At 41.5% G+C, this 23086-nt stretch overlaps 1 protein-coding gene across 10 annotated transcripts in view; it reads left to right on the forward strand.

Annotated features, from left to right (window-relative positions):
• TNIK (TRAF2 and NCK interacting kinase) overlaps positions 1-23086 on the forward strand; it is a 375612-nt gene that overhangs the window by 324514 nt on the left and 28012 nt on the right. For 6 of the 10 annotated variants that reach the window (XM_034662856.1, XM_034662873.1, XM_019801364.2 and 3 more), the window contains 4 exons: positions 6346-6509; positions 8510-8607; positions 9459-9482; positions 15545-15729. In XM_034662856.1, coding sequence (XP_034518747.1) covers positions 6346-6509; positions 8510-8607; positions 9459-9482; positions 15545-15729 — 471 coding nt within the window. The remainder of the gene's footprint in view (positions 1-6345; positions 6510-8509; positions 8608-9458; positions 9483-15544; positions 15730-23086) is intronic. The other 4 variants (XM_019801369.2, XM_019801365.2, XM_019801367.2 and 1 more) reach the window with 1 other exon arrangement.

Raw genomic sequence — 23086 nt, forward strand, 5'->3', positions numbered from 1 at the left:
ATTAGGCTGTTTTGTTGTTATTATTTTTCATTTGCTAAATTCAGTAAATGTGTTTTGAGGACCTGTGGTGTGAAGGGCCACGTGGAACCTTGGGAGCCAGTGACTCAACCAAGACCGCCTGAGTCTAGGGCCCACGGGTGAGAGGATATACGATGCCTGCTACTCTTTGGGGCTACAGGCATTATTAGGGGCAAAATTCTGTTCCTTGCTTTGCTGTCTTATTTTGCATTGGGGTAAATATGTGAATTGACTTATCTAAAGAAAGCAAAAGAAGGCAGAAGCTCTCTCTCCTCCTTCTGTGGCAAACTTAAGGACCACAAGTTTAAGGCAGCAGTGTCTGAACATGGAAGAAACCTGGGTCCCCAAGTCCCCACCTGCAGAAGAACCAGCAAGGAGAGCAGTTCTGTGTATATCATGATATGAGTGGGAAATAAGGCACTTTTGTGCTAAGCCAGTAGGGAAAAGAAAGAATAGAAAGTAGAGGCTAACGGTTAAAAAACGTAGTTTTTGCCTCTTAAATTCAAGTACTAATGAACTCCAGGTACTAGGTGCAAGATGTTGTATGTTCTCTAGTGACTGCAGAATGTGTGATAATTTCTGAGAATATAAGAAACAGTATGTTTAAATCAACAAACTACTTAGCACCCTGAATGGAAGATTCTTGAAGTGAGTTAAAATGGGAGTATGCAAGCACGTACCTGTAACTCGAGGAAAAAAGCAGAGCTTTACTATTTTCAAAAGCCTTCCTTCTCCCAGAAAAAAACTTCCAATTATGTCACTCTTCCCCTGTCTACACACACTACATGAAATCGAAAAGAACCCTATAAAGAATACGTTTTAAAATAGATATGTATCGAGCAATACAGCTATGCTGGCATTAGTTGGTCAAAATAGTGTTACTGAGTGATCCCCGTGCATGCCTGCCTTCTGCTTGGTTTGGGGCGATTTGTTAGTTGGTTAGTTAGTTAACACTTCTGGAACATCTGTATTTGTGAGGCAGTGTTCGATGCACATCTCAAATGCTAACTAGTGTAAACCACATAACAACTCTGTGAGGTAGTGGCTGTCATCACCTCCCTTTTATAGAAGGGAAACTGAGATGAACAGGAGGTAAGTAAATTGCCCAAGGTGACAAGATTACTAAGGGACAGAGCCACCATATGAAGCTACTAGCATTGCACCAAAGTCCACACTCTGAAGTACCATGCCCTGCTTACCTGTTCAGCCCTGAGTGCAGCTGGCGTTGCTGCCTCATGTTCCCAAGGGAAAGGGGACTCCTGATTTATCGACTGACAAGGCACCATGCTGCCTCCACCTTTCCCACCATGGATTTGGTGACCATGTTAGTAGCCCCTCTTAATCCTGTAGTTATCGATTCTCATCTTGTGATACTGACTACCTTTTAAAAGTTATTGTCCCGGGGCGCCTGGGTGGCACAGCAGTTAAGCATCTGCCATCGGCTCAGGGCGTTATGGGATCGAGCCCCACATCAGGCTCCTCTGCTATGAGCCTGCTTCTTCCTCTCCCACTCCCCCTGCTTGTGTTCCCTCTCTTGCTGGCTGTCTCTATCTCTGTCAAATAAATAAATAAAATCTTAAAAAAAAAAAGTTATTGTCCCGTGGGACCTATTTATGTCCCCAAAGCTTTCCTACTCAAGCTGGTACTCATGTCATTACGTGCATTTGACAGTCCCCATGACCCCCTGCACCTGTTTGTCCCTTCCGTCTCATGCACGTGCACATCGGTGTGTGGTTCTTACCTGGTGTCTGGGCTCCCAGCTGCCTTATGTTGTCAAGGTGATCATTTGAGTCTAAATCAAGATTTAATTTGTTCGTTTTTTTTAAATATTTAAAAAAATTCCGGATACTTTAATATTTAACTTTGATTCATGTGTTCCTTTATTTTTTTTTAATATTTTTTTTTTTAAAGAATTTATTTATTTATTCCACAGAGATAGAGACAGCCAGTGAGAGAGGGAACACAGTCAGGGGGAGTGGGAGAGGAAGAAGCAGGCTCATAGCGGAAGAGCAAGAGCCTGATGTGGGGCGATCCCATAACGCCAGGATCACGCCCTGAGCCAAAGGCAGACGCTTAACCGCTGTGCCACCCAGGCGCCCCTCATGTGTTCCTTTAAAGCAAATTAAAATTTGATCGAACAAGTATATTCAGAATATGAAAAGATTTAAATTAAGCCAGAAACACCCAGTTAAAACCCAATGACTAAATGCTTAATTTCAAAAAATAATTCTCTGTCCCGTCCCAGACCTATCTTCCTATGGCTCATTTGTTCTCATTGGCTGTGTCATCAAAGAACAAAGTAAAGTGAATTTTGGCAGTCAGCCAGTTAATTATAGACTTGGCCCAAGTATTTGGGCCAAGAAATCATTTTGTAATCCTAATTTTCTGTTTTGACTCTTTATATGACTCGAGTAAATGGAATAATTGCCACATTTTCACTTTACTGTGTGTTTTATAGACCCAACAGCATTGTCTGTGGGATGGCAAATATATTAACTAAAAGTTAGCATTTTAAAGAAATATATATGAATGTTTTCAAGTTTTTACACATTTGGATCTGAGTAGTTGCAGTTAATATGTGACCAAAGGAAATCTGTTATTTCATAGAATTCTTCTGAAATTCCCTCTAAAAGCATTTATCTCAGACCCTTTGGCCCCAAGGCCAGACCATATTACCACATAATAAGGAAAAGAAAAATATGAACGGTATGACATTTTCTCAAAATACTTATATTTTCAAAAAAAAAAAATAAGGTAACAAAAGCATTTTAAAGTTTTCCCGATTTCTATGTGTGGTTGTACAGAAACGAAATAGTTCTTTCAGTCTCCAGCAGCAAAACCAGCAGCCTGCGAAGATCAGCGCCCATGCTGGTGAGCTCCAGCAAGGAGGACCCGTGCTAATGAGGCCCAGGTCAGGGATTTAATCCCCGTAGGATCCAATTAACTTCACACCGAACAAGGCTCCGAGTCCCATGGGAGACATGTGCACGTCGCAGCTGTTTCTGCCAATCCCCGTGCCCCTCCTAGACAGCCCTGGCCCCGGCCTTATCATCAGGGTGGTGGCAGCCTCCCACCTGGTCAGCCTGGCTCTCTCCTGGCTGGTCCTATGTAACCCTGCCCGGGGCCGTCTGTGTGCTCCGCCGGGCCTTACAGGCACTGCTGTCTAAGCCATCCATCCCTTCTGATGAGCCGCTCTTCCAGGTAACCCAGCACACGCGTGGTACTCCTCCCTACTCCTCCACTGGGGTGATGTCCTCCCTACACGGCGAGCCCCAGGAAAACCCCGGCCCCTGTGTCCTTGCTCAGGTGCTTCCCCCAGACTTCCTGCTCCGCCCTCCAAGACCCAGTCAAGTTCTGTCTCCATCTTGACACCACCTCGACCACTCTGGGCCACGTTCCTTGTTGCCCAAACACCAACAATACTTACAGGTTCTTTCCCACACAACATACAGAGATTTGCCTTATCCACTGTGATCTCCACTGCACGTGTCCCATCTCTAGAATTCTCTTGCACCTTGCACCTGTGACCTGTGCTCGCCTCCATCCCTCCTACTGGTCCAATGAGGCTCCCAAAGTAGGTGCTTCATAGAAAGGTGTGGGTTAAATGATCAAAGGGATGCCGTGTTCAAGCAAATGGCTGGATTCCGCTCACATACCACAGCCGCTGCAGGAAAAAATTTAGAGCTCACAGCCACCCCTCTCTTCATGGCTGTTTCTGTGGATACAAGGAACACTACATTACCATTCTACAAAGTGAAAGCAGCTACCAAGAAGCCGAAGCCCCTCACCTTCAATCTGCAGTACAGTTGGTTAGCGATAGGGTTTTTAGAAAAAAATGTTTTTGGACTTCATTAATTATATAGAACGAATTCCTGACCACCACTGTTTAATAAAAGAGGGACCATGGGAAATAATTTATTATTTGGAACTCAAAGGAGATAAGATTGTTTCTTTAGAGAGAAGTCGAAAAGTAGGCTATTGCACGGGTATCATGTTATCGTGTTAGGTCTTCTCCAAATCGGGGCGGTTTCCAGTAGGGATCCAAATCTGTTTAAACCGGTTAAATGCTAGCAGTTTTCACAAAACTAATTACCACACAAAGGAGTTCTGTGAAAATATTGAGAATTTTAAACCTTTTCCTTAAGCTTGCTAATCACTCTGCAGTTAGTTGTAGTGCTGGGTTGACTCAGCAGCTCCTTCACCGTAAAAACTGAAAAGATAAATATAGTCATGGATTTTACATTTATACAATCTGAATTAATAAGTTATGAGGACATATTTATTTTTACACATGTTTTCCAGGGCCACCAGCCATGTCTTCCAATAACCCAATATTTAAAAATGTTTATAACTCGATCAATGTTTTTGGCAGCTACCTCACCAAAAAGCAAGGTTCTTGTGTTATCAAAACGAAAATTTTGGTCTCGTTGCTGCTATAATGGTGCCATTCTGTGGGCAGATTTTTGGTACACTAGAATGCTAATGTCTCAAGGGAAGAAGCCATATTATTTTCATTTTTATACGTGAAACAAGGGAGACCCAACACAGTTCAGAGTGCACTTGACATTCTCGAAATGAGCAGAGCCAGATGAAAGCATAAAATTACATTTTCACATGACTTCCTGCCTTAAAATCACAGTCTCCGATCACACGATGGTGACTATTAGCAAAGATGTGCGGCTCTGTTTGGAGAACCGAAGGCATCAGTAACACAGAGGGGTCCCTGGGGCAGGTGGCTTGCAGAAGATTTGAGCTCCGAGTTTCAGGTCTAATTGAATTACCCGTTTAGGCCCAGCATTGTGCAAGTGTGAAGGAAAAATGAAAAGGCCAATGAGTTATAAATTAAAAAGGAAGAGCTTTCTGGAAACTTGGAGGAGGCTGCTTCTTTTTATAACAAAATCATAAAAACCTCAGCAGTTGTTTCCCACCACTGTCCTGGTACAGTTTCCACGAGCACGGGAAGTGGCCTGGGTGGTCCTGTTCCATGCTTATGTGCTGCCCCGGGCTCCTGGTGGGCAGAGCGTGAATGAGGTTAGCTGCGCGTGCCTGGCTACGCTGGCGGATGACAAGGGCTGTGTCGTGCTCATATCTGTATCTCAAATGCCTGACCCAGTGCTCGGTATGACCAACTGAGGGAGCAAATAAATACCACTCTTTGGGGCTAGTTAAGTTATGAAAGTGAATAATACAGTAAGGTCTTACTGCAAGTGGGGACCACTAACATTTGCTCTTGAATTAGCACTTAATAGTAATTCTTTTAAAAGACACTTCCCTTGGATAAGAGCCAAAGTATATAAAGACTTCCTGAAAGAAATTTAAAAATGCAAATATACCACTAACTACATAAGCGAAGAACTTGATTAAGCAATTCACAGAAGAAGAATTATAAATGGTAAATAAATGTGAATAAAAATTATTCTCCCTCAATTGTAATGTTTTAAAACAGCATTAAAACAAAAAAAATTTTTTTTTTTTTTTTTACAAATTAGCAAACTGCTCATAATAAAGCATGGTTAAGAATTCCATGACATGGACCATTTCATACACTTCAGCGAAAACTGGTAACACCATTACACACTCACATACAAACATATGCAACACACACATCCCGGTTCATGTCCTTCCACCCAAGAATTCCAGGTCCAGGAAAGAGATACGACTGGGTATTTGTATGCCTACAGAGACACCTATTTCAGTGTAATGTGTCAGGCCAATGTATTGGAAGTACCTTAATATCCACCCGTAGAGGAACAGTTAAACTGATTCATCCATGTACTGACGATTACGCAGCCATTATTGTTTTGTAAGCATAAATACCTGCTCTCAGTGCAGTGTGAAGGGGAAAAAGCAAGCTGCAAAACTGAGCATGCAGCGTGCTTCCATATATACCAAAGAAAAAAGTCTAGAAGAGACTATGCCAAATAGTAAAACATAGTTGGATTTCTCTTGGGTCAGAGATTGCATATGCTGCTTTCTTTTTTTTTCTTTTAATATTTTTCAAAGTTTTTGTTTTTTGTTTTTTGGGTTTTTTTACAATGAACAGGGGAATAAGGGTTTAAAAGAAAGCCTCCTTTGAAGAGCACCATTTCAGAGCTAATACTTTAGTGTGATGACCCAGGAACTGAGTTAAGAGGTCATCCCATCAGCAGTATCAGGCTGGGAGCTCCACAGAGAACAACATGACTGTCATTCCCGTTGACTCTTTCCGAGCCGGGTGACACAAGGGCTCTGGTTGCTCCTTGGTACCGGGGGCAGAACGGGACTATGCTTGTGTTGGGAATGGCAAGGTCTGGAGGGGGTAGTCACTGTGCTCTGCCTTCCCTTCAGCAACCCTGACCTGCGGAGAACTGAGCCCGTCTTGGAGAGCCCCTTGCAGAGGACCAGCAGTGGCAGTTCCTCCAGCTCCAGCACCCCTAGCTCCCAGCCCAGCTCCCAAGGAGGGTCTCAGCCTGGATCGCAAGCGGGGTCCAGTGAACGGACCAGAGTTCGCGGTAAGTTTTCCCCTGCCTTTCCCTGATGACACTGCCTGGGGCGGAGAGCTGTGGGCATGGACTCAGCTTAGTTCCAGATTTCTGTGACCCCCGCCCCTGGCGTGGCCACCACTGTGCAGTGCTAGAGTCCTCAAACTGCCGGTGGCCTCAGTCCTCTGATGAGAGAACCACCATCCTCAGTTTCACGTGTGACATCAGAGTTTGGACTAAATCTTTTCTCATTGCACATGACATTGTTTTCCAAGAAGATCATAGATCATATGTCTTTTTTGAAAAGATAATCACTTGTGAGTCCCCTAAATTGCCATTTCCATTTGTTGCCTGTTTTGAGTTTCATCTACCCCCAAGTATCCTCCTTTCCCGTTACACCAGTCGTCCCTTTGTGGTATTCTGAATATCGTTCATAATACTAAGGATCTCTCAAAGCGGAATTCGGTAAAGACTAATGTGGAATACATATGCACTTTAAAGAAGAAGTAAACTCTTGGACTTAAAAAGTATATTTGACTCTTTGGGTTATTCCTACTAAAGAGGAATAAAATATGAGCCTTTCTGACCATTTATTCAAGTCTTTCATCACCATGCAGTTCTCATTAATGAAGAAGCTTGTGAAAAACAGTATCATGTCCAGCTAATGACACATGACAACACACTGTTTCTTGCCCTCTTTCTGAGCAAATTCCTATGGAAGATAATTTTACTTCCAAGTAATAAGGACTAAAACTTTTTAAAACACAATTTGACAAATATTAACAAATTACTCTGCCTGAGAAAAAAACACCAGTCCTCTGTTTTTTTCTTAGCTTCTTCATTAGACACAACCAGAGTTGGCCACCTAGTATCTTTTTAAGGTTTTAAATAAGTAAAATCGCTGTATGTCCGTTTTGAAAAGGTTGAAACCCGGCATGCGATGCTCATGTCTCTGGACTGGGGTGTGGCTGCTGCCATATGCATTCTTCATATGGCCCAGCCATAGCCACGTGTACTTTTGTTGCTTGAAGCCAAATATAAATTTACTTAATTTAGAAAACTGCCATTGGCTTATCTTTTTTCTATTCATAAGCAACTTGATATCCTTACAGCAAGAAAAAAAAGTGGAGTTATGCATATCATTTTAATTCTTTGATCTGGTTTGGGTTTAATTCTTACCTTCTGTCCTTTGGCCCCTAGGTCCTCTGGGTTAAGAACGCTGTTGTATCCCTAGTGTGTTTCTTCCCAGGAAAGACCGCTTTAAAACAAAAGAATCTCTCCTATACCAGATTGATTTTCTTTACCTATAAGTAAATCAGAGAGATGCTCTTCACTCTGGAGCTGTTGGGGAGCCCTCCCCCATCCCTGCTCCATACCTCTGTCCTGGGGCTCTTCCTCTGTCACCGATACTCTCCTTCTTGTCCCCACCTCATTCCTTCTTCCTTAAAGAACCCGGACAACCTCCGCCTCCCATTTAAGAGCCATTCCATCAATAAAATAGGTTTCTGTGCCATCAAAATAACCTATCCTGATGGGTAAGTGGTAAAAGAAGAATGTTAACACAGAGGCTAGTTTGGTGTAATAACCAAGAATAGGACTTGGATAAGCCAGACAGAATCCCAGCTCTGCCCATAATTTCTGCATGACCTTAGGCTAGTATGCCATCTCTCGAAGTCTGTATTGAACTATAAAATGGGGAAAGAGAGCCACACATTGGGTTGGAGCAAGAACCCAATGAGACAGTTGACATAGATGGCATTTAGCATTGAGTGGGACGCACATTTAGCACTCAGTAAATGGTGGTGGTAGTGGTGCTTGCTAGTTTTTCTTATTAATGGTGACTTGCAGGTCACAAGCCTAAATGCATTTGCCTGAGCATTAACAGTCTTTTCACAGGTGTGTTTGAGGATTTGCCTAAGTGAATGACATATCCCTGAGTAATCCTCACAGGTGACTCACAGAACTGCGGGACTTGAGTCAACACTTTGTGACGGTCATTATTTTTTCTTGGCCCCTGTTTTTCTGTGTAGCCAACAGTAAGTCGGAAGGATCTCCTGTGCTCCCCCACGAGCCTTCCAAGGTGAAGCCAGAAGAATCCAGGGACGTTACCCGACCTAGTCGACCAGCTGTGAGTGCTCTTGAACTCTCTTAAGTTACCAGAGAGGCTCCGGGGTAAAGTAGTCGGGGATACACTCATGACTATGAAATAAAACTTACTTAGGAAGAAGAATGGATGCTAGAAGCATCCAGAAGGAAGTCATACCTGATTAGGAAAGAAGTGAACAGATCTTGGACTGCTTATCTGCCTTTAGGCATTTTGCTGATCATTAGCGCTACTTTCGAGAATTAAAAAGGGGGAGAAAGAACTCCTGTCATTACGTAATTTCTACCCAGCAGCCTTGGCAAAAAGATGTGGAACTACAGTTAAGGAGATGCGGGTACTTCCCGTGGGTTTCTGTTGTCTGCTCCGCCCTCTCCCCGGATTATTTGCCATATGAATTAATGTAATTTTTGCTGTTCTTCATGCTTTCAGGACTATATTTTTCTGAACCAAAATGTGCTAACCATGGTTTGACAAGGGGCCTGACAACTTGAAATCTAGCTTCCTTGCCGAGACAGGACAGACCCCAAATAGCTTTAGCAAAAGAAATAAGAGCACAGAGGCTGACATTTGAAAGTTGGAAGTTAATTTGGGATGACTTACTATCCACTTACTTTATTTAAAATTTCGGAGAATCTTTTCAATGAAATGAATGTGAGGACTTTTTGGTTTACTCTGGTTTGTACGTATTAAAGTGAGGAGGCAGAGTGAGAACAATCCTAAAGGGGATTTGCCCCATTCAGGACTGAGGTTCTCTCTGCTCTTCTGCATTTATCAGTTGTGTACTAACAATTCCCGTTTTGCGTCTAACCTGCTGCCTTTCTTCTGGCTTTTCCCACTCCTGTGGATTCTTCTGGATTGGGGTCCTCCTATCTCAGAGCTATAAGAAAGCGATAGATGAGGTTAGTATTACCTTTTCTTGGTCATGCTGTCACAAGATGTAAATATAATGCTTATTTCCTGATGTTGACATTCAGAGAGGCGGCCTGTTGGATCACAGATTTAAAGTTCAGTCCTCTGGAATGGTCTGCTGGAAGGCAAGCCCCTTCAACTACAGCCAGCCTGAGGCCCTCAGACACTCGTGCGAAGCTCCAGAGACCCTCCTTCTAAGCCAAAATGTCACTTTTCCAACGCTACAGTCTGGCTAAAGATAAGCAGGAGTGCTTTGTTATTGGTAGTTTTTCATTCCAGTGTCTTCCAATAGCAAAGCCTAGCTCTTCACCTGTACACACCAGCTTTGCGAGGGGATGGCAGTTTTACTAACAAGGGGGAGAGATGTCATTCAAAAGCACTCCAAATATATAGTGTGTGATTTGTGAACAAGGAGTTCCTGGGTATTGTTAGATTAATTTTGTGGGACATTAACTACTGCAGCAGCACTGGCTTTAGTTAATGAATCCTGGCGAGTTAAGTGACTTTATTTCCTTATCTGTGGAGACATTTTTCCATTAGAAAAATATATGGCTTTGTCAATCTTGGGTAGCTGGCTAAGAAGGATGACTGCCTTACTGCTGTGTGTCAGTCCTGCATGAATGCAGCATAGTAAATTTGTGTTGTTGTTGTTGTTGTTGTTGTCGTTGTTGTTGTTGTTTTAAGAGAGAGGCCTTGCCAAGATCCTAGCTGCATGGAATCTATAGGGTACTATTACGGCTTTCTGGCCGTAGCTGTGCTGAGCACCATTTCTCTGAAATGATAGGGAAAAAGCACTGGCTTTGGAGTCAACAAATGCAAATTCTAGCTCCCCCAATAAGTAACTGGCCAGGACCAGTCTCATAACCTCTCTGGGCCAGTTTCTTCATGGTTACAATGGGGATAAAGACACCTGCTCTGCCTCGATCACAAGGTTGAATAGGATCACTCAAGATCATGTGTGCGAGAGCCTTGTATGACGTGTAAAGCCAAGAGGTTGTCCTCATGCTCGGGTTTGGGCCCGTGACATGGAGCCATTTTGGCAGGCGGAAGAAGCAGGTTTCTATGCATCTGATCTTTACCAAAGAGCCTGACTTTTTCAGAATGAGGACACCTGACCATTCAGCGTGATATAGAATGCTATTTCTTAGGTAAAGGATTGCTGCTCATAAAAAAATGAGACTGTACGTTGACAGTGTGTGGACAGCGTTTATAGAAAGGAAACCGAGGAGGTTCCTCATTGCTCTGGGCGACAGCCTGGCCTGTCCCCTCCTGATAGTCAAAAGGACAGCAACTATCACAACCTGTATCAATTTTCTCCCAAATCGTTGAAGAAAGAGAACGATATTCTGGCGCCATGGCTGCCAGTAAAATGGCGGCAGGTGTGCACGCAACTCGAGGGAAATCTCGTGAGCACAGAATTAGCTTGAAGGTGACTGTCATGAGGGAAATGGATTTCATCTGGTTAACCCAGGATATTTTAGCCTTTTACAAATTGCTTTATTTATTTTGTTTTACTCTCGTACACTGGAGAGAGATCACAGGGGGCAATGGAAGTACAAGTAATTGAGGGGATGTTAGGTGTACGCTGAAATCTCTGGAACCATGCGTGGTTGGAAAAAGCCCTCCAGTTGATTCTGATACCCCTCCCTACCCTTGAATGTCACTGATCTAAACCACTCAAAATACAGGATCACTCGGTTGTACCTGACTCCATAGTTCTCGAACTGAGATGATTCCTCTTCTCCTTTTCCCTCCTCTCCCCATCCCCCTTAGGAGATACTTGGCAAAGTCTGGGGGCAGTTTTGCTTGTCACAACTTGGAGGTGGAGGCAGTGCCTACTGCGTCTCGTGGGCAGAGCAGAGAGATGCTTCTAAACACCCTTCCATGCACAGGGGAGCAACCCATAGTAGAGAGAGATCTGGCCCCAAATGGCAGTAGTGCCACAGTTGAGAAACCTTGAATTAGATAAACCTTTCTCCCATCTTCATTCGTAGGTTCTGATATGGCTTCCTTCTCTAGTGACTGATGGGCCATTTAGATAACCCAGGATTGAAATGAAAAGGCTTAAAACTCTGAAAAAAGTGTTGCTTGTTATTGTTAATCTAATGGGTTTGATTTTTCATGAACATCGATTGGAGGAGGTGTTCATTAATTTGGCCTTCCCTTCTAATGGAATATAAGATTGTGCAGTATAGTCTGTGATTAACATAATCATTGAAAATAAATATCCTTTTTACTTGAGCAGATAAAACATAGGACAGGAAGATTAGATACATAAGCAAACGCTGGCTTTGGCAGTATTTTTTTGTTACTATGGAAGAATCTGAAAAATTCCAGAGCGCATCCACAGATTGGATAGAACTTGAACAATAGCTAGTGGTCTAAAACCTTTTTTCTCAGGGTGCCTGGGTGGCACAGCGGTTAAGCGTCTGCCTTCGGCTCAGGGCGTGATCCCGGCGTTATGGGATCGAGCCCCAACATTGGGCTCCTCTGCTATGAGCCTGCTTCTTCCTCTCCCACCCCCCCTGCTTGTGTTCCCTCTCTCACTGGCTGTCTCTATCTCTGTCGAATAAATAAATAAAATCTTTTTTTAAAAAAATAAATAAATAAAACCTTTTTTCTCACATGAGGATACTGAAGTTAAGTAACTTCCCCAATGTCATTTCTTAGGATTTCCTAAAAAGGAAATAAATTCTTTTTAAACATAAAGAAAAGACCAGCCTAAAAATTTTTAACTGTTATTCTAATAGTTAAAATAAATTGAACTAAAATCAAAATAAACTATGTTGTTTCTAAAAAGAGACCCAAAAAAGCACCTTTTTAGGTAAAGTATGCATAATCGTCATATTAAATAAAAGTTTTGTTTTTTTTTTTTAAAGATTTTATTTATTTATTCGACAGAGATAGAGACAGCCAGCGAGAGAGGGAACACAAGCAGGGGAGTGGGAGAGGAAGAAGCAGGCTCATAGCAGAGGAGCCTGATGTGGGGCGATCCCACAACGCCGGGATCACGCCCTGAGCCGAAGGCAGACGCTTAACCGCTGTGCCACCCAGGCGCCCCTAAATAAAAGTTTTTTTAATGAAAAAATATATATCAAATTAATTTTAAAAAGTGTTATAACAAAGAAGCCTCCAGGTGAGAGCTTCCTATCTTCGCATTGACTGCATAGTCAAAAAATCTCACTATTTTGCTGTATTTCTTTTTTAGTTATACTATGTATTTCTCAAATATTTTCATGCTAAATAGCACTTTTTTTTCTTTTTTAATACTTTTTAGCTCCAGGCTTGAGACAGCCAAGCAATAAATTACCACAAAAACTCATTATATGGAGAAAATTGGTATTGTCAGAAAAGAAAATGTATGAAAATGGATCTGAACCCAGTGGTGTCAGTTTTAGATCGTGTCTATTTTCTATAACTTTGCTATTGTAAATTCTTCCAGAGTGGATGGATAAGGAACAAAACCACAGCTAAGCGTGTAGACTATTGGCAATGGGAGATTAATTTTCTTTGACTGGGGTATTACCTTTGAGTTACTCATTGTTGTTACCTTGGGAGTCTCATATATGTCTCACCGTCCAAGCTGTTACCAAGTAAACTTACAAGGAATTTGCAATTACTTTCAGTGTTTCAAGGAAGATAGCTTTTTAATACTGTAGAAACAAAAAATATTCGAATTAAAAGTGAAATTATAAAACAGGTCAGAACTTTAAACGTTTCCTAGCTACAGTGTTTAGAAAAAATTAGCTCATTTTCACGAATGAGAGTTTCTTGAAATCAATGGGCTTTGAACCGGCTAAATTTATTGCTAGAGTTTTGCTTTCTTTCAAATCTCGTTTGTCTTGTTTTGAAATGTCACAGATAAGGAAAATTTTCCCCTCAGGGAAAATGTATTATAAATTTAAATAAATCTCAGCTAATATTATATTTTACTCAGAATTATTGACATTAGAAATAAATTATTTTAAACCATATTCTCTCTTTAAATTATAATAAAATGCATTTTTTAATGATAAGTAACATTTTAAATGCTTTACATTCTTTGGTGTGATTGAACATCCTGCTAACATACAGAAGACAAAATACAAAATAAATTTATCTGTTGCTGTTTTACTGGGTTGGGTGATTATAATATCCTTTTCTATTCATAGCTTTAAAATTCCTAAACTGTAATTCCCACTCTGCTCGAGTATTGCATCCCCTTCACTGTCTTCTCAGTTTGATAAAAATAAACATTGGCAATGTCCAGAGGAAATAAGGAGTATAAAGCTGAAATCTGAATATTGCCTCTTCCTAATTTTGGGCCATTGCCAGAGAAACAAGAAATAAATTTGCATAAAATTCTCTCTATGTGGTAATTTTCTTCTTTAACAGTATACATTATATTTAAACACCTTTAATACAATTCAATTTTGATTTTCACAAATGGGTAAATATATCCACTGAGATTGAGGCCATGTGTGTGTGCATGTGTGTAAAAAGCCCAGCAAGCATGGTTGGGTGGAAAATGCACAATTTGAATTTTAAAAGCTTTCCTTTCCAAGTGCTTCAAGTGACTTCAGAACAAATGTAAAAGCCATGATTGTGTTCCTTTGATTTTATGATGAAATTAGAAGAAATGGCTCCTCCACTTACTACCTTGAACTTCCTAAATTTCTAGACCAAATGAAACACCTGAAACGTTTCCTCCCTTCATCTTAACCAACATAGTAATGCCTGACATAGAGGGATGGTAAGGAAACATGATGATTTGTGATCTTCCCCAAATAAAATTACATTTATAATTTAACTGTACACATTCATCACGGTGTTTCTTCTAACCAATTAGGCTAGTTTAGGAGATGCCATTTAGATCATCCGCATTGCTCTAATCTGACATTCAGGTGAATTGGACAAATAAATACATTTCTGAATTGAAATAAAGAGAGAATATGGCCATAAGAAAAGTGTGGGATTCAGTATCTTTCAATGAGTTTCTTTCTCCCTAATGCCCTGTCTCTCACTGAATGCTCTGATTCCCACATGGGTCACTAATGTAGGGAGAAATGGTAAGACTGATGTCCAATTGCTTTTTCCTCATTTGCATGCCATGCGCCACAGGCAGTGTAACCCATGCAAATTAGAGCGTCCATGCTTCCGCAGGACTGCTGCCGTCTGCATTGCTCTGAAAGCATGTGAAGTCAAAGGTAGTCAGAGATCCAGCACACTGCCTGCAATGTGCCTTGTGACTAGATACCACACCATCACCTCCATAAGGCTAAAGACTGCATCATACTCATGGAAGCCTGAAAAACGATCTCTTCCTCTTTGGTGTTTGCACATTCATTTCAGTATTCCTCACGAGGGTTTCTGCCAGGTGACTATAGTTTTAAACAAAAGAAAATGAAACACCTATCGTTCTGGAAGAGAATTCCTTTTTTTTTTTTTTGGTTGTTCCTCTGATTAACTCAGCTCTGGGGCTCTAAGTTTCAGTGGCACTGGGCTTGGGGGTGGGCCATTATTTGATTCAGTGCCTCTGCTCTCCAGGGAGTGATGACACACCAAATGAGTCATTGTAGTAGCTGGAACCGTGGGAATTACTCTGTTCTGTGACTGATGCTAGATTTTGGTACAGTAGCAATCAAAGAGGGGAAAGCCCACGACCATGGCTTGGGCAGGAGTCCTAAAATCTTGGGGAACAATTGCTCAGCCCATGTGTTTTCCCCTTCACTCTGAGGGTGACCAACTTCACCTTCCCAAAATGAGAACCCAGCATTTGTATATATGTGTACACACACCGCACATACACATATATACGCATGTATATTCAGACCTGAACCATCTCAGTCGAGCCATTGGTTTTGAACACGGTTTAAATTTATTCCATCTTTCTTTTCTAGCTTCTCTGCGCTACAAACATCGTTTTCTTCGCTCCATGCAGCCACTATGTTTGTAACAGTTCTATCTAGAGCTTTCTTTTCTTGTTGCTTAAGCTGGAGCACTGACTTGCTGAGAGATGTGACTTTGGTCCCCTCTACGATTCATACATGCCAAACGAACTTTTCTTTTGTAGGATCTGACGGCATTAGCCAAAGAATTACGAGAACTCCGAATTGAAGAAACAAACCGCCCGCTGAAGAAGGTGACTGATTACTCCTCCTCCAGTGAGGAGTCGGAAAGTAGTGATGAAGAGGAGGAAGATGGAGAGAGTGAGACCCACGACGGGACGGTGGCTGTCAGTGACATACCCAGACTGATGTAAGAGGGCTGCTTTTCACATGTCGGCCGGGGCGGGCGAGGTCTCCAAAATGAAAGGACAAGAAATGTGAATTAAATAGAGGATCATTTATGGGCCTCTGGCAGGATCAACCGACTTTGGGGGTTTGAGTTTTTATCAGAGCATAGTCCTATAGTTACCTCTCTCCACGGACACCGTCGTCTGGAATACACAACGATGTTCCTACTGTGTTTGCTTTATCCAGGTGCTCTTGTGGGATTGACTCTCCCTCTGGTGACATTTGAGTGGTTCTTGTCATCTCCGGGGAAAATGATATTGACAACCAGACTGTTGTCACTTGCCTGTGCCCCTAGAACTGCAAGAGCAGAATTTTGGGCAATGATATTTAGGAGTTAAAATTAACAACAGGAGACATATTCCATCCCCCCCCCCACTACGTAAGGAGGAATGCACGTGGCAGCGTGGGTTAGCATCCTAGCAAAAGATTCCGGATTCAGACCGTCCTGCAGAGAACCTTCTGAGTGTTTCCCCTAAATATATCCTAGTTATCATTTTCTTCTTCTTCACTGCCTCTCTTATGTGATCTTCTTCTCTGTGGTCTGTGACTTGCCCCCCACCCCCACCATGTTCTGTCCATTTCTTTGCAGTCTCCTTGTGGCTATTTATACCTGCATTTATGCCTGCCTGCATTTCCCTTATCATTTACTTATGTGATAGCCTTTACTCCTTTTCTTTGTTTCGTGAGGGAGAGGCTCACTCTTTATGTTCCCATTGGACAGGGTCCTATGAGAGAATTCCTCTGCCTTATTGCTTCTCCTGTTTAAACAACAGATTCAGACAGTCACACTCACATCCATTTCTCACTTCCTCCCCCAGATAAACACAAGGTGCTGTTGCTCTGATTTGCTATAAATTTGACCGAGTGAGACACTGACGATTCCAGCTTTGCTCTTCATTCACCTCCATGTCTTTGGCTCGGCTGCTAGTAGTGGCCGTCACACTACTCTCACTCCCCGCAGAGACGATGCCTATCAGGTCACAGATTACTGCCCTGTCCAGCAGAGATTGGAGAGAGAGGGCTGGCCAGTCTGCAGGGAATGTCATCCATTGATTAACAGTCACTATATACAAGCAATTCTGAGAGGCAAATCTAATTATCATAGCTGAAAACTTACACTTGTTGTTCTGCTCTTGATTACACAGTTATTGACAACCATAAATGTGCTAAAATATGACATTTGAAACAAATTGCATTAAATTGCTTTTTTAACAGCAAATAAAATTGTTCTAGCGGCAAAATCACTAATCCAAAACATTTCTGCAAAAATGCTGGTCCTTTCAGTTTTTGTCTTGACTCAGCTTTGGTTCATTTTTCTTTTTTTTTTTTTTTAAAGATTTTATTTATTTATTTGACAGAGATAGAGACAGCCAGCGAGAGAGGGAACACAAGCAGGGGGAGTGGGAGAGGAAGAAGCAGGCTCATAGCAGAGGAGCCTGATGTGGGGCTCGATCCCACAATGCCGGGATCACGCCCTGAGCCGAAGGCAGATGCTTAACCGCTGTGCCACCCAGGCGCCCCTGGTTCATTTTTCTAACAGATGTTTTGAATTCCCTGAAGCACTGAGCCTCCAACTACCAGGATGAGGGGTGGATTATGAACTTAAAATATTGATAAAACTTCCACTCTGTGTTCCACACCATATTGAGGGCTTTCAGACATTCAGCAAGGGCACACACACGCATTCTGCCTTCGAAAAGTGTATATTCCAGTTGGAGAGAAACAAGATGATATGTGGAAACTTCTGACTAATCTAAAATATTTTTAAGAATGGCCAAAGACAGCCTTGGAAGAGATGTTCAGTCAATTTTGAAGCCCTGTCATATTTGGCAAGGCTGTTGACAGTGTTGACCCTGCTGCAGGTAAGGGCACACCCACTTCTTCCCTCACTACAGAAGTACCCTCCTGTCCCTTTGGAAATCACCTGCTTACAGCCCAGCCTGCACAGAGGGCGCCTGTACCTTCCTCTGGGTGGCCCCTGGACCTGGAGCATATTCCCGCAGTTTCGTGTAGTGCCGAATCAGGATATTTATTACACGTTGTCTCCCTCTCTGGGCTCTGAGACCCCTGAGGGTGAGGACTGTGTCTCATTCATCTCTCTACTCCTTTTTTTTTCCCCTAATAATAATTTTTTATTATGCTATATTAGTCACCATACAGTATATCCTTAGTTTTTGATGCAATGTTCCATGATTCATTATTTGCGTATAACACCCAGTGCTCCATGCAATATGTGCCCTCCTTAATACCCATCACCAGCCTATCCCATTCCCCCATCCCCCTCCCCTCGAAGCCCTCAGTTTGTTTCCCAGAGTCCATAGTCTCTCATGATTCATTCCCCCTTCTGTTTACCTCCCCTTTCTTCTTCCCTTCCTTCTCCTACCGATCTTCCTGCTATTTCTTATGTTCCATAAATGGGTGAAACCATATGATAATTGTCTTTCTCTGCTTGACTTATTTCACTTAGCATAATCTCCTCCAGTCCCGTCCATGTTGCTGCAAATGTTGGGTAATCGTTCTTTCTGATGGCTGAGTAATATTCCATTGTATATATGGACCACATCTTCTTAATCCCTACTCTTAACACCTTGCATGGTGTCTGGAATAGAGGTGGTCTTCAGTGACTTTGATTTATATTTAATTGCACTGAACTGAAATTGGCAAGTCCTGGCTTCCTGGAGTTTATAGCCCAATCCAGAAGAAAGACACGTTCACAAGTAACTGTCATCAAGAGAGAGGGAACGTGGGGCAATATTAGAATCTCAGGCAAGGGGAAATGGAAGTAAAGGCACAGAAGGTTGACTTGGGTAGGAATGTCAGGTGTATGGGGGTGGGAGGGGGGTGGTCTGGACCAGTGAAACCAGACCAAGAAGTGTGTGCTTTATCATGTGGCCGTTGGGAACCGTGGAAGGCCCCCTGGGCTGGGAAGTGACATGATCAGTGCTATGTTTGAGAGAACTCATTTCGGCAAGATGATTTGTAAAAAGAACAGGCTAGACACTGGTAAAGCAATTCAGAGGATCTATTACTGTCATCCAGAAATAATGAATGGGCTATCATTGAATGCATATAATGGAGGCAAAAGTTGACATGGCTCTTAAACAACTGATAAATTTTGGACAGATTAAAATGATCATCCACTAAAGAACACTTAAAATAGTTAATGATATAGGAGATATACTTAGAGACAAGTCAGGATACAAGTGTGTGGGTGTGTGTATGTGTGTTTATTCCAGTTTGGTAAATATGTGCATTTTTGTGAATATAAAATATATGCAGTCTGTTCTGCCATAGCATGATAGCTGTATACTAAGAAATTTCACATATTAAAAAAATTCATTATAAAACGATTGTTTCTTTTGGAATAGGGTATTTCAGAGTTAGAAGACTTATATACATTCTTATCATTTTTATTTTCTATTGTTAAGATAAGCCTTTACATTCTGTGCTACATATTTTTAGAGAGAGAGATAGATATACATATACATAGATATACATATACATAGATATACATACACATACACATACATATACATACATATATACATAGATATACATAGATATACATAGATATACAGATACATATACATATATATACATACACATACATATACACACATATGCATACATATACATATACATACATGTACATAGATATACATATACATACATATACATATACAGCAACATAGTTTGCTGCCTTGAAATGTATACAAAAAGAGCTTCTCAGAAACGGAGCCCAGCCGTTCAGTCAAACAGCTGTGGATCCTGATGCTCAAAACAACTTATTTTATGGACAGCGCTGGTTTCGTATTTATAGTATAAGGTAGAACTTGTAAGAGTGTACATAAGTGAGATTACTTCCCTAACTAACCAACGGCACTATTTCCCAATGCCTCATGCATAGAAGAGTAATGGGTGGAGGGAAATAGACTAAAATTACAAAAGTGATTACCTCTTAATTATACAACTATGAGTGGCTTTTATTTTATGTAGATCCCCAATTTTATGATGAGCATTTACTATTTTTATAATCAGGAAAAAAACAAAAGCTTTCTAGAACAGGAGGAAGGGAAGGAAAAGTGCTAAGTTGGTTTGCATCAGATCAGGCAGGCCCCACAAGATCCTCTTGTATCAGCATCTTCCCCAAGTGTCTGTGCTTCAGAACAGTACACGTGAGGCCCAGTCATAACCATTAGGACCATCCCCTGCTAGCATAGCCCTTGAGTTCTGTACAGTCTTATAAAATGCAGTCTGGACAATGAAAGCCATTTATTGTGTGTCCTCTTCATTCCGTTATCACTGGAAAGCCATCGTTCTGACCCTGTTGCCCTCCCAGGCTGTTGTAGTGCTCCCCTTCCTTGCCTGTGGTCCTCTCTGCCCTCCCGTCCGTTTTTCCGAGTCTGGTCTTACTAGTGTTGTAGAAGCGTGGCTCTGGTCATGCGGTATCCTAGTACCCTACAACCCTCTTCATCCCTGGGGCTCGCGATCGCCTCACGCTCCAGCCAAACTGACCAATCAGCCCTTGCGAATAAATGCCTTGGACTTGTCCAGTGTTGCACCTTTTCTTGCAATGACCTCTTCCTCTGTTTTGCATTCCCACTTACATCCTGCCTTGTATTTTAGTATTCATGTCATGTTTTTATGCACTTTGGATGCTAAGAGAGAATCTTAAGCAGGCTCCATGCCCAGTGCAGAGCCCAGTGTGAGGCTTGATCTCACGACCTGAGATAGTGACCTGCGCCGAAATCAAGTCAGACACTTAACGACTGAGCCACCCCGGCACCCCTACCCAATGCCAAACCAAGGGCTGTTCATATAGCAGGTGTTCAATAAATGTGTATTGAATTGAATTAAATCAGTACTTACAGGAACACTTCGACAAATCCTATTAATGTTGTTCTAAATCTGTGGCCTCATCACAGTAAATTTCCTGTAGTTTTCCTTCTAATCAGTGGAAGTGTTTTGTTTTGTTTTGTTTTGTTATAGTCTATAGGAATTGGACAACTAATTGTTCCCACCCAGACTCTGTCTTGGACATAATTTTTAGAACAAAGGATTACTTTAACTATAAAATGTTTTAGTGGTTTTGGTCCGAGTGGTTTTTTTTTTAATCATTGCCTTTTTTCATTCTTTTATTATTAATAAACTTTATTTTTTAGAACAGTTTTAAATTCACAAAAAAAATTGAGCAGATAGTACAAAGTCCCTGTTACTCCTCCTACCCCCTGCACTCAGTTATCCCTATTATAAGCACTATAATTAGTATGTACATATGTTACAATTAATAAACCAAAATTGATATATTTAATAGTTTATTCAGATTTCCTTAGTTTTTATCTAAAATCCATTTTTATGTATCAGTATCCCATCCAGGATACCATGTTACATTTAGTTGTTTAGTTACTCCTGTTGGCTGTGACAGGTTCTCAGACTCCCTTTGTTATTAATGAACTTGGCAGTTTTGAGGAGTACTAATTAGGAATACCATAGAAATTCCACTCTGCTGGAATTTATCTGATGTTCTCGTCATGATTAGACTCAGGTTATGGATTTGGAGGAGAAAGATCACAGAGGTCACATGTCATTTTTATCACTTCATATCAAGGGTGTGTACTATAAATGTGACTTAGGACGATTGACATTGACCTTGATATCTGGCTGAGGTAATGCTTGTCAGGTTTCTCTGCTGTAATGTAATTTCTCCTCCTTTCCACACTGCAGTCTTTGGAGGGAAGCCAGCGTGCACCGCCTGCACTTAAGGAGTGAGGAGTTACGTTCCTTTAGGATGGAGTCTCTACATAATTTATTTGAAATTATTCGGCAGAGATTTATCTCCTCTCTTTATTAATTTATTCAGTCATTTATTTATATCAATATAGACTCATGGATATTTATTTTGTACTTTGGATTATGATCTGATACTTTGCTTTGCTGCTTAAATTGTTCCACCGTCAACCACTGGACGCTCTTTCAGTTGGCTTCTTTTTTTTTTTTTAAGATTTTATTTATTTATTTATTTGACAGAGAGAGTGACAGCCAGCGAGAGAAGGAACACAAGCAGGGGGAGTGGGAGAGGAAGAAGCAGGCTCCCAGCGGAGCAGGGAGCCCAATGCGGGGCTCGATCCCAGGACCCTGGGATCACGCCCTGAGCCGAAGGCAGACTCTTAACCGACTGAGCCACCCAGGCGCCCCTCAGTTGGCTTCTATACCGCTGTGGCTGACATCAAGCACTTCTTTGCCTTCTGACACTATAAGGTGCTCCAGGCTTACCTTGTGTATTTCTTGTTCTAGTCCTGGAATCAGCCATTGCTCCTGGGAGCCTTGATTCCTTTTATTAAAGAACGATATCAGATATCAGAACCAAGATACGGGCACTTGGGGTGCTCGTTGCTACTGGTGTATCATTTCTTTTAGGCCCTCTAGCTGACGGAGCAAGAAAATATATATGTGTGTATTAACCCATTATGTATACATATCTATAAATGTTTCTACATATAGCCATCTGTATTACATTAAATAAAAGTTTATCCTGATATCTCCAACTCTGATTCATTAACACACGGATCATTCTTGCCCTCTCCCCTTCCTTACTTGGAAATTCCCACACCAAGAGTGGGAAACCAGGCTCTCACCATCTGCCAGCATTTGCTTAGTTGTTCACTTCCAGTGCACATGGATAGAAGTATCAAAATGCTTAACCTGTCTGCCTATGGGCAACAACTTCAGTTGGAGTACAGTGCTTACAAGCAGTTCCTTTTATTTTTAGTCTTATGAGACTCCACTTATTTCCAGAAATACTTAGGTCAACCTTTTCCCCATCCCCCGCTCAGTGAGAGTTTTTAAATATGTTTGTAATGCAATTAGATTCTCTTTTCACAGTCTGCCTTCTTTCCTGGGATCCCCCAACCTGCTAAATGATTTATTTTTATTCACATACATCAAAGTTCACTGCCCATACTATAAAGTTCAGTGACATATCTGAACAAATGTTTTAGTTATCCTGTAATAACAGTTATAAGAAAATTATTTTGGCATAGCCCATATATAAAAGTGATCCAATGCCAAAGTTACTTTTTAAATTTTAAAAAGACAAAACTCAGTATTAGTTATTGAGGATACTTTAAACATGATAATAATTATTTTCATAGCTGATTGCTCATCAATTCATAAAAGAGCTATCTTTTGACAATAAACTTGAGTGAAATGTTTGCTAGTTATTAAACAAAGTCTTTGTTGACTTATAAAACATTTACTGGATGTCACCCACCTGCCAGGCACAGCGGTTGGCCCTGAAGATACCGACAGTACTGAGCTCT

Source organism: Ailuropoda melanoleuca, chromosome 1 (assembly GCF_002007445.2).
Source record: "Ailuropoda melanoleuca isolate Jingjing chromosome 1, ASM200744v2, whole genome shotgun sequence".
In the NCBI taxonomy this organism is placed as follows: Eukaryota; Metazoa; Chordata; class Mammalia; order Carnivora; family Ursidae; genus Ailuropoda; species Ailuropoda melanoleuca.